Genomic DNA, 12,425 nt, shown 5'->3' with positions numbered 1-12,425 from the left:
CATCTTCTTAATTCACATTCTGTTATGAATCCATAAACCAAGTTTACAAATTAGGATGCTCAAGCAGGTTTTCATGTGGGCATTTAGTAGCACGCTCAAGGTTATTTAACCACTCTTGGATTGCTACCAATGCTGCCTGCCAAGGCTTTTGCAGAAACCTTAAATTAAAGAACAAAGATTTAATTCTTGTAGTAGTAAGTGGAGGAAGCCAGTGAACACGCGAGACGCAAACCATTCATCTGAAAACTTAGAAGATCTCTATTGATCAGCTCCGATGATGAATGTTCAAGATGATTGAAATAAGCTAGTCTGCAGAGAAGGACAAAATGAAACAAAAAAGAAAAATGGGAAAATAAAAGCATTCACAGCACTGATATCACTCCAGACACAATCGCAATGAATTTTTGAACGGTTTCATTTATTGTGTCTTTATTTATTAAAATGGCTTGGCCAGGAAAGAGGCAGCTGAGATTAAGAATATTGTTTTCCCAAGATGCCCTGGGGGCTGGTGGATTGAGGAGTGGCCTAATATAATATGCTATAATCATCACTGTCCAACCAGAGGACCTCAAATGTAGAAGGACTTTTTATTTATTTATTCCTGTAACAGTTCTTTAGGGTTATTTTTTGTTTGTTTGTTTTGTTTATGTTGTTTTCAGATATTTTATATTTTTCCCACTGATTTATTCTTTCAAGCTTGATATACTATTTAGATTTGACAATGTATTGGTTTCATATTTCAAGCCGTAGCTATAATATGCTCTCACACAAAATATTCCCAGAGATAGAGAGACTCACTTATACAGAAAACTCTTTAATGTTTTTAATTGGAAGAACTGTTCGTTTTGGGGAAATGTTTCGAGGAGTTAATGTTAGGGACAGAAGTCTGTGTCTCTCTTACTTAACTGCAGCAGGCTGTGAAATACAGAATATTGCACAGTGAGGCAACAGACTAACGCCAACAGCATTAAAAGCGATCACAATAACCTGCATGTTTGTTAATCAGTTAGAAGCTCATTAGTGCTGATGAAAGTATTCTCTATTTATCTGTGCTTGCTCAGTACTCAGTGTGTCGATACGGCTATTTTGAGTTTGGCACACCAGGCAATGCTTGATAAACTTAAAATGATAAACCTCCTTTTAACCTCGTAAATTCCTCCTAAGACAGAGGGATAGTGAAATGAAAGATGTGAGGGACAAGAGGGAGAGACAGGGAGAGGAATTGATGGAAAGGGGACTAATGCCCTGCGCTGTGAGAGATAAAACAACATTTATTTCTGTTTCCTTCTGTGGTTCTGTACTGTTCTTTTACACTTCAACTAGTCTCTTCTCACATAGAGACTATAACCTCTCTAGAGGACCTAGTGGTGTTTAAAGTAAGTCTCATTGTGCACTGATGTCCTCCAAATGTAATCAGTGTCTCTTCTGCTTCTCATAATGACTTCTGAAGGCAGACAGACTCATTTGGGCTCCTGGCTCCTGCCTGAACCAGTGGTCAAGTAGCTTCAGACACTGGCTAAACAAGGAAAGATGAGCTGAAGTTTATTATTTCTGGGACACTCTGTCCCAGTGCAGTGATGGATATTTGGCAATGTCTGAAAGGGCCGACTGGCATGTTACTTAATAAGAGAGAAGAAAAATTCCCCCTTTGCATCAAGGTAGGCTTTTTTCGATATTACTAATCTGGGATTTATTTACAGTTCTAGATTAAATGAGGCTGTTACATCAAATGAAGTAGGACAGGAAGTGGGGCAGGAGATATTGGCTGGAGCAGAAGTGGAACAGTTATTCAATGAAAATAAAAACCTGTTTTCCCAAAGTCATATTTGCAGCCCTGTGATTATTTTTTGTATGATTTTTGTTCAGCTCTTCGGCCTTATGATTTCTTTATACATTTCACTTATTAGTGTTCAAGCTTGTAAGTTCATGAAAGCAGCACCTGCTGTATACTGGTGGAAATGCCAGCGCCGTTGGGATTGTCTGGACAGATTTCGAACAGTGACCATACAGTGAATTGGTGTCAAAACCTCAGGTGCGGCAGTGAAGAGTCATGTTACATTCAGCGCTACAGAAGATTCATATCGGAAGCAGAACCAAGAGATTGTCAGTTGTATCTTTAAAATAATGTTTAAGCTGTGACCTTGAAGAAGACAAGTGCTGTAAACTGTGAGTACAGTATAGCAGGGGGGTCTTACTGTCTCCTGGAGACTAGAGAGGTATTTACCACATTGACTCGGACAATTTCAGTACTTTGTGAGTATATTAACACTGCTGTCTGTTTCATTCACAGGCAATGGGTCCATCCGGCGTGCCATCAGTCCCCCTCATGATCGGCTGTGCTATATCCTGCATGGCTCTGCTCACCCTGTTGGCCATTTACGCTGCCTTCTGGAGGTATGTACGGATTCTCACTCTTACCATGAACAGATCGGGAGGGGAGACGGGAGTCAAGAGGCAGGAGAGGGGGACTCCCTCTGACATCATAAAAATACAGGGAGGTGTGTGTCAGGGGGCCCACGCAAGCCTTGCCAGGTGGAGAGAGAGGAGCGGACAGTGTTCTCCAGGGTATCAGTGTCTCAGGCAGCCCGATAGGATGATGACTGTCGTGTAGTCAGCACTATAATCTTTAGCTGTGACTTAATTTGTGGCCAAGAGGGACAACCTTGCCCTGGTCTGTGCACCGCAATGAATGATCACATCCATCCTCTCACATGGCACAAAGATGCCTGGTGGTATCTGACGCAGCACGCTGCTCTCACCATGTGCGAAACCTTGCAAAAAAGTGACACACCCAGTTCAGCAGAGAGGCCTAAGTACCACCGGCCTCCATTCACTGTGCAGAAGCTCAGATATGGCTTTGTTGGAAAACAGTCTAAAAGAATGGAGGCAAGGAAATTGAGGAAATTATCTCTGCAGGTAAACGGACAATGCAAAGGACTGATCTGTCAGTTATTGAAATAAAATTGAAAGTGGATTTTTCTCTTTATATCATCACTCTTCCTGTAAGAAGACGTTCTAAGTGTTGGTATAAGGTGAGAAGCACAATCCCCAACCTATACCTGTGAGTTCTGCACATGTTTATGCACAGTTTAAACCAGGCAGGTAGTACTGTCTAGTTGACCTAATACTAAGCTTGCGGTCTGTTTACCTAGCCTAGTTGACTCAAAGCTAAATCCAACTCTTAGCTTCGATATTTAGTTCATTAGGATTCACCTTGCTGGTTTCTTACCCTTATAAAAGCTGTGCAGCACATTTTCCGCAGTCCTAATAAAGCTGAGTAGCATATTTTGCATCTATTTAATTTTTGCATCGATCTACTCTTGAAACTTGTGATGACTGAATGCTTATGCATGTGGCCTGGTTTTATTCAATTCTAAATGCATCTAGGAGTTTATTGGAACCATACACATTTTCAAAACAATACTTCAAAAGCTATTTAGTGTAAAAATAGACATGTACTTTTAAACATTTATGCAATAGAAAGTGCCACGAATATTAACTGGGCATTCCTCGCTGTGGTTGGAAAAACATACTGGATGATCCTGTGAGATCGTTTTGCTGAGGACTGTGTACATTTCCAGTTCATTCATTCATAATTCATGCAGGTTTTCAAACTTCCTTTATTTATAACAAACAACCTCATGACACATAGAATTTATTTTTCTTTTAATGGCTATTTATTTTTAATTACTTTGCTGTGTATTTATAATTTTGTTACAACCACTTTGGAGAGAAGACTTCTGCACAGTAAGTGTGGAGTGGCAGCTGCTGTGATCTTGCTTACCCAGTGTGTACAGTAGCAGTGTGGTCCTGATTGAAAGAGCTTTAATTGACTGATTAAATTGAGTGGTTCAGACGACAGACTGAGGAAAGCAGGTTACCCGCAGTTATCCAGACTACTTTTAGCATGTTCCACAGAATCCCCTCTGACATCATGATAATACAGGGAGTTGTCGGGGGTGCCCACGCAGGTGGAGAGAGGAGACGTCAGTGTTCTCCTAAAACTGGAGCAACCGACCCTCCACCATATCAGTGTCTCAGGCAGCCCGATAGGACGATGACTGATGGATGTAGTCAGCGCTGTAATCTTTAGCTGTGACTTAATTCGCGACTGATAGAGAGCAGCGCAGTGCAGTGTGGGACCAGATCCATCCAGATATCTGCACAGTGTAGCCCAGCTGTACAATAGGAAAGACCAGCCATTTGTCTTCTGAGTCATTGCTTACTTTTGCAATCTTTTTTTCCCCCTGATGGCTTCCTCTGCGGGGGCCCCTGCAGGTATATAAGGTCGGAGAGATCCATCATCCTGCTCAATTTCTGCCTCTCCATCCTGGCCTCCAACATCCTCATTTTGGTGGGTCAGTCACAGACACTCAGCAAGGTAGGTGTGAGATCACCCATACTGAAGCTTGACAGACAATTTACACTGCGTTTTGCCATGGGTGTGCTTTGCCATGTTCTTAATGGGGTTGTTTGTGTCATGGTTTACTATACCTCTGTCTCCACTGTGCTCTAGCACGATCTCACTCTGCTTTCCAAAACTTGCTGTGGTTTCATCATCGTACACTCGTGTAATGATCTAGGGAGGCCTGCCCTTCCTATCTTGGACTAAGGGTGCATTTTGACACTGTCTGGTGAAATGGAAACATTGCAGAGTCATGGAACACCCGTGGACCGTGAGGTCAGTGCTGATGCTGCTGGGCTGATGCTCAGCACAGGGGCCGATACTGAGTTCTGAGGCTCAGAGTTCAAACTGTAGCATTTTGATCCATTTCAGGTTTTCAAGGAACTTGCTTTGTTTGTGGATGTACACAGTCAGAAACAAATTCAATAATTGTCCTGACACAGCTTTTCCAGGACACACTGGGAAGAGGGTAAAGGAGGGTTCAGACAACAGTGGCTGTGGAGTCAGCAACTCATTGCGATCACTGTTACTAGCTCTGGGCTATAATAATACTAATTAGTAATGAATTAAATGACCCTTTAATACACTAGAGACCCTTTTTTTGTCACCAGGCTGGCTTATGAGTTGTGCTTTCAGAGTTGTTGATGAATATGAATGTATTAGATCATTGTGCCGCAGATCTGTGACTTAGGCGGATATTAAATGCAAACTTGCTGTTATCACAGAACAGCACTTCTGTTCTTAAATGGCTAGTCCTTGTGGCATGACGGCGCTGATACCTATTATAGGATGTTCTTTAATTTCCTTGTTCAGGATCCGAGTAACAGAATGTCCTGAGCTGCCGGTGCTATGCAACCCACACAGCTTGTCAGGTGTCAGATTAAGCTGAGGCAATGGTCTAAATTGTTTCTGATACACACACACACACACAGACACGCACACACACATATTCACACACAGGCCTGTATGCAGTATGCAGCAATGCATACTGGTCAGACTGGAGTTTGAAGTGCACTAAGCCTGGCTGACTTCTCTCCCACGCTAATGCAGACGCTGTGGGATTGTGCCGTCTCATCAGGCAGTCTCTAAGTTCCTTCTTTCGCTGCTGTGTGTGTTGTGTTCCTGCACTGTGCCCACTCTGTTTGTCCAGTACCTGTTGTGCCCACCCTCCAATCTTAATATTTTTGCAAAGGCGATATGTTTAGGTTACCCACAATAAACTGTACATTTTATGTAACCATAATGCTGTGTGCCTTCAAAAGTAAGTTAAGAGCCCTACTGGATCTGTGATTTTTTTCAGAAATTGTTTTACTCTCGCTCTGTTTTTTCCTTTTTTCCTCGGTCTCACCCTATATCCTCCCTCTCTCTCCATCTCCTCCCTGTCTGTAGGGTCTGTGCACAATGACTGCTGCCTTCCTGCATTTCTTCTTCCTGTCCTCCTTCTGCTGGGTGCTGACGGAGGCATGGCAGTCCTACCTGGCTGTGATTGGCAAGATCAGGACTCGCCTCATCCGCAAGCGCTTTCTTTGCCTGGGCTGGGGTACACGCACTCTCTGTGTCATTATTATTATTATTATTATTATTATTATTTTAATTCATAGTGGGCTTAGACTCTTGTTGCATGGCTGCTTGGCCACTGACGGTTTTTGTTATTATTTCTTAGCAGATGCCCTTATCCAGGGCCGTACAAATGAAATGTCACAGGGGCTGGATTTTCCATACTTGATATACATGTCAAAATATGCAATGTACATATTTTTACTGCTGAAGCAGAGAAAGGGAGTGTAAGAGCCTTCAGCTGACATCAAACTGTTTCTATCTGATTTGTATCCCTATAAATGTAACCAACATAAAACGTGGTGCTAGCCTTGAGGAATTAAGTAGTTAAATAAAGACGAAAACAAGAAATATAATATTTTGTGTAAACTGGGACTTGTCAAGAAGTTATTTTACATTATTTTATTTATTTATTGTAATTTATGTTTCCTAATTGCATTTAATTAGTGACATTAATTAGCATATTGTTAATTACATGAATATTTCAGTGGAACCTCATTAGCCACACCGTAGTCTAAGCCCTTGGTGTTGAAATTAAATTGATACAGCTAATCAATATATAATGAGGTAACTTTTACATGACAGCAGACACACATTAAGATGGTCTGTGAAGCAGAAGAAAGTTGAAAATGTGAAGTTGGGTGTGAAATTAGTGTGGAATTAAAGAATTAATAAATAAATAAAAACTTAACACATCAGAGAGTTGCCGAAGGCTGGCAGTGGATTGAATGAATGAATGAATGAATGAATGAAAAAAGGGGAGAGAGATAAGGCAGAAGTAAAGTGAAAAAGAATTACAGAAGCAATGAACAATGAATAAAAGAAAAGAGAAAGAAAGAAAAGAAAGTTAAAAGGAAAATAGTATGTCTGTATCGCTCTCCTCTCTCCCTCTTTCTCTCCCCCTGACTTGACACTTCTCCTCCCCCCACCTCTCTCTCTCTCTCTCTCTCTCTCTCTCTCTAGGTCTGCCAGCATTAGTGGTGGCTGTTTCTGTGGGCTTCACTCGAGCCAGAGGCTATGGCACGGCGAGCTAGTGAGTCCCTCTGATACACCAAACACACAGGGCCTTCAATGTATAGGTGTAGAGAAATAATACACACAAACTAAAATTAAATCAAGATGTATGAGATGGAGCCTTTTGGTCAGTTTGTTCATTTGCTTTATTGTAGTTAAGCAATCCCAGTTTCTTCACGTCGGCTCAAGGTGCTCCACACTGTAACTTTAATTTGTCTCAACCCTAATGCCCATCACACAGTCCATTTGCAACTTAATCACAGCCAACAAACCATTTATTGGAATCAATGCCATTTGGACAGGCACTCTTTTCTGCCTGTTTGGCCTGTTGTACAAGATAATATGTACCACTGAGGAAATACACTGCTAAGTAGTAGTAAGCATTTTTCTGAGAGGCTCACTGGCCAAAGGGATGAAGACAAATGCATATTGTATAGGTCTGGTCCTCAGTGTTGTGTCCAATTCCTTGGAACCTTTTAAGTACTTGAGTAACGAAAATATGAATCTTGCATTATGTAAGGCCTTAACAATTCACACTTAAACCCGAGGAGCAAGCAAGGGGTGTGTTAGCTTAAAGATGTGGCATGCGACCGGCCACAGAGCCCAGTCCACTGCTGTGTGTCACTGAATGAGTTTCTCCTTGTCCCCAGCTGCTGGCTGTCTCTGGAGGGGGGCTTGCTGTACGCCTTCGTGGGCCCGGCAGCAGTCATTGTGCTGGTAAGCAACTCCCCATGGTGTTTGGAAGTAAAAACCTAAAACTGTTCAGATGGTTTTGCTAATTCCCCAGCTTTGCGGTAAGATTATTTTTTTGACTTTCATGACAACCAGTACAAAATTATGGAAATTGTGCTTTGCCAAACTAATTGTAATTGATTAATACAAATACACACATACATACATATATAAATGACATACATATATATACATACATACATTATTATGATGATGATGATGATGATGATGATTATTATTATTATTATTATTATTATTATTATTATTATTATTATTATTAAAGAAACTAACAGACCAGAACACTTTTTTTGCTTGAATTTTGTTTCAACACTAATAAATATTTCAATTAATTCTGATTTGTTAATGGATCTGCATTCCTGTAAATACAAAACAACAAAACATAATTAGGAAGGATACACTTAATTGCTTTGCATAAATTAAGAAAAGAAACGCATTAATTTCTCTGTTCTGTTCGGTTTCCGTATTTGAATAGGTCAAATTGCAACGTTATAGAAGTTTTACCAAATCATGTGCAGGTACACAGCGGTGCATAATTACAACCCGCCGGGCCTTTATGTGCCCATTTAACCCACATGTCATTATATGTTGAAGTATCTGTAAAGAACCTGGGGCAGTCCTAGCACAATTTTCTGCAGTTTGTATAAAAGTGAAGCCAGGTGTGAGGAAACCCTGGGAAAATAATCCATCATTGTAAAACCAAACATGTCCAACATGTCAACTTTTTCACAGCTTAGTTGCAGGACACAGTAGTATACTTCAGTAAATACACACACACACACACAACACACACAACACACATTTTAATTACAATCTTAGTAAAAATATCCAAATACATCCCAGGGACTGGACATGTAAGAATGCAGTTCTTATGTTTATTACCAGCTGATTTTGGTGTCTGCTTTAATGGGGTTTAAATTAGTTTGGGCTGTATGTCTTTTAACATTCCTGTTGCCACCCAATGCACAAGCAGATGTGTAACTACTGCAAGGCACTGAGAGACTGTAACCAAGCTCAGGGCAAGGTGGTCCAAGTAACGGAAGTAATTCATCAGCCAATGGCAAATAACAGAATCATAGCCATTGTGGTATGGCATCAGCACTACATGGACAGAAACAACACAGAAAAACCTATATTTTATTACATTTTAATAATAGAAATTTTACTTGGGTATACATATCGTTCCCTTTGTGTAATAACTGTCAATGTTCCAACTTCCACCAGTTCTGGTGCCTCATGGGAGTTTTCTCTTCTTCCTGCAGGTGAATATGTTGATTGGCATCGTGGTGTTCAATAAACTGATGTCCAGGGATGGGATTTCAGATAAGTCTAAAAAGCAGAGAGCCGGGTAGGTCGCGGATACATTCATAAATCGATCGATCAAAGCAACGTTGTGCTCTTTAAGCTGGTACAGCCCTGTGTTAGTGGACTGTATAGAGAGGCATTGATGTTCAATGAGGGTTTTAAACATCCAGGTTTGAGTGCTTAGACACGTTGTATGTTTTTCTAAAGCCTTGATATGTTTTTAATGGTCATAAAATCTAACCAGCCTTAACAAGATTCCACGGTTCATGACATTTTCACACACTATTAACAAGACTTGTACAAATACCTGAACTCAACATATTTAGTAGTACGTCCCCTATGACCTTTCATAATAGACTCTTGTTTATTGACCCAGATAATACATTTCACGGACTAGCTCACTTGATATAATATTAAGGAACCAGAGCTCCCTTTTATGAAAGATTTATTCATGATGGCATTTTATTGATTTATCATTGTGCATTGGAAAAAAGGTAGAGCTTGCGCTTATCCAAATTGCAGCGTAATTATTCTTGTATTTGTGTATAGTAAAGCTGCGATAGATCCATTTAAGTCATTCACAAAGAATAAATGACTCTGTGACTCTCTCCCCTGCTCTAATACAGTAAATAACTCCATCATTGTCAGCTGGTTTTGGAGTCTAAATTAGTTTTACTCCAGGGGTATAATTACAGCAAATGTGATGACTTTTTGAGCACCTCAGGTTTGATCATTAGAAGGATATTTTTACTCCAGCACCATTATACAGTATTTGTCTAGACTTAAAGTTCCTCTTGATTTCAAAACTCAAAGCGGCCTTGTAATATTTAAAATTGTATTCTGGTATTAAGAGTAAATATTTCATCTAATTCAAATCTGTGGTGCAGGTACAGTTGTTCTTAAAACATATTTCCCAATAGCCCAAATCTAATTGAATTTGTACCAGATTTCACAAGCCAACAAGGTCTTATTGCTGGTATTATTGCAGTTCTCTGTTTTTTCTTTAGCATTGTTTAATTTTACTGCTGTTAAGTAAAAAAAAAATCTATATATTTTGTTTTTACCTAATTGAGATATTGTTTCTGTTCTGTTCTGCTCATGATTAGATTTGCTTTAAAAAGTGATCTCTCAGGTCCTGGATATTTAAATCCTCATGTGTATGATCGATGTGTTAATTTGTGAGGAAATCTTTTGAATGCAGCTTATATGATCAATGTATTCGGGAGCTGCAAGGATTAATGATGAATCTTTTATGTTGAGATATATATATATATATATATATTCCTCAGACTGTCTCCATTCTAAAGTGAATAACAAAGGTTGAATTACTGCAAAAGTTTACCAGAGCACACCACTGTCGAATTCAGAAACTTATAGTAAAGTACAGTGTAATCACAGTCAAGCACTAGGCTTTACAGTTCTTGATACAATCAAATCAATGCTTATATAACCTTAGGCAAGACCATGGGAAAGATTTAGAAAATCCTGTGTGAATTTCACTGGTAAACTTTCATAAGGGTTAATTTAGTTCAGATCTGATTGATCATATTTTGGATTTTCATGTTTTATCTAGAGGTAGTAATATGTCTAAAGGGTAACACAACAGTATGTATTTAAGGAGTATTTTTTGGTTAGTGTAGGGCACAAGAAAGACTTGGATATGGAAGTTAAATGAAAGCTTCACCAAACGCACTGCCATCTTGGATTTATCACTGTATCATCTCATTAATGTGTACACCAGGACGTAAAACATCTTTCTGAATACTCGCCACCATTTTTCGATTGGAAAAACATCTGAGTGACAAGCTGTAAAGCAAAGAGGAATGCATTTAATCATCTCATCGGGCTTTGTTGAAGTATTGTTTTCAGACCATTAATTTAACCACAATCATTTATTTCCCTTAATCGTGCTTTAAATAATTATTACCTCCTTTGTGGGGAACAAAAATATGATGCTGTTTTTTTTCTTTTCTTTTCTCTCTCCCTCTCTTGAACAATTTGTTTTAATGAGATGGTTCTGCAGTTCTAACAACAGCTCTTTAAAAAACCTTATCGCCGCACAACTTGTCTTAATGCAATTTGCACAATTTATGGCGTTTGATGTTCAAAAACCTCTTGAAGTAAATGAGGCCGGGTTTGGTGCCAACCTTGTAGTGGCTCTCAAGTCAGAGGTCTTTGATTATATTTGAAGTTTGCCTTATTTGCTTGAGATTGAAAGTTAAAATGAAAATTATGTATTAAAAAAAACTGCCCGGGGGACACTCTGACATGATCTCAGAGACTCCTTAAATGTCAGCTTGCCCTTGCTTCCTCCAGTAATAACAAGATTGCGCTGATGTAGAAGGAGTCTGCAACTGCCAAAAACAGGAGAGATAGAGGCCTGAGTGTGGAAAATAGGAAAAATAATAGGTTAGTGTAGCACTGCCCCCCACAAATTACCTGTGGAGGTTTAACTGACTTAATGTGGTTTAATGAGATGGAAAAGAGCCCTTCCACAACCCTACCCCCCACTGGAGGTGCTTTTCAATCCTTTTTATGTAAATTAAGAGAACAGTGAGACTTTCATGAAGTGTAAAAATCATCAGATCATACTTAGTTCCTTTTCTACACACACATATATATATATATATATATATATATATATATATATATATATATATATATATATATATATATATATATATAATGGCAGGGCTTAACTACATGCTCCTCGCTCACTGCATCAATCCTTCCCTGGGCCTTGTGCTCCTGTCCAGTATAATCCACAGCACCCCCAGTCAAATGCTATGGCCGCTAGTGACTTAATCCCAACATAGCCCAGCATTGAGAAGTTGTGGTCCTTGCAGCTCCCGTGTTTCTCATTACTGCATGCTAATGACAACGTGGCAGTCCTCTTCTGCCGCCTACATTTCTCAGTGCACTCATGCTCTCTTCTCTGCTGCTTCTGCATAGTGCCTTGTATTCTTGCTGCTTTGGTTTTCTTTGTAATGAATAAACCAGAAAAGAGAAAGAAAAAACAAAAACAAAACAACTTTTTTTTTCTTCCTTGTTTTACTTCCTTCCGTGCCCCCCCCATCCTTGGATTGTGTTTTGTCATCTTATGTGTCTTTGCTCCTTTCTTCCTTTCTTCCTCTCTTTTCTTTCCTTTTCTTCCTTGTTTTCCTTTGTTTCTGCTTTTCTGTCCGTCTGTTCCTTTGTTCCCGTGTCCGTCCGTTTGTTCGTGTTCTTTGTTTGTTTGTTCCGTTTTCAAGTCAGCCGAATGAGCCCCGTAGCAGACTGCTTCTCAAATGCTCCAAGTGTGGGGTGATCTCGAGCACAGCTCTGTCCACCTCCACCGCCAGCAACGCCATGTTAGTCCCATACCATTTCCTCTCTCTGTCCAGTGACCGTAAGA

At 39.8% G+C, this 12,425-nt stretch overlaps 1 protein-coding gene across 6 annotated transcripts in view; it reads left to right on the top strand.

Annotated features, from left to right (window-relative positions):
* adgrb2 (adhesion G protein-coupled receptor B2) overlaps window positions 1–12,425 on the top strand; it is a 207,110-nt gene that overhangs the window by 173,011 nt on the left and 21,674 nt on the right. For 5 of the 6 annotated variants that reach the window (XM_066717237.1, XM_066717238.1, XM_066717234.1 and 2 more), the window contains 7 exons: window positions 2,291–2,394; window positions 4,279–4,381; window positions 5,795–5,945; window positions 6,926–6,995; window positions 7,627–7,693; window positions 8,989–9,074; window positions 12,283–12,381. In XM_066717237.1, the coding sequence (XP_066573334.1) occupies window positions 2,291–2,394; window positions 4,279–4,381; window positions 5,795–5,945; window positions 6,926–6,995; window positions 7,627–7,693; window positions 8,989–9,074; window positions 12,283–12,381 (680 nt within the window). The remainder of the gene's footprint in view (window positions 1–2,290; window positions 2,395–4,278; window positions 4,382–5,794; window positions 5,946–6,925; window positions 6,996–7,626; window positions 7,694–8,988; window positions 9,075–12,282; window positions 12,382–12,425) is intronic. The other variant, XM_066717235.1, reaches the window with a different exon arrangement.

The sequence above is a fragment of the Amia ocellicauda genome, chromosome 11 (genome assembly GCF_036373705.1).
Source record: "Amia ocellicauda isolate fAmiCal2 chromosome 11, fAmiCal2.hap1, whole genome shotgun sequence".
NCBI lineage: Eukaryota > Metazoa > Chordata > Actinopteri > Amiiformes > Amiidae > Amia > Amia ocellicauda.
Note: the sequence above shows the minus strand (reverse complement) of the source record. Positions and strands in the feature narration are given on the sequence as shown.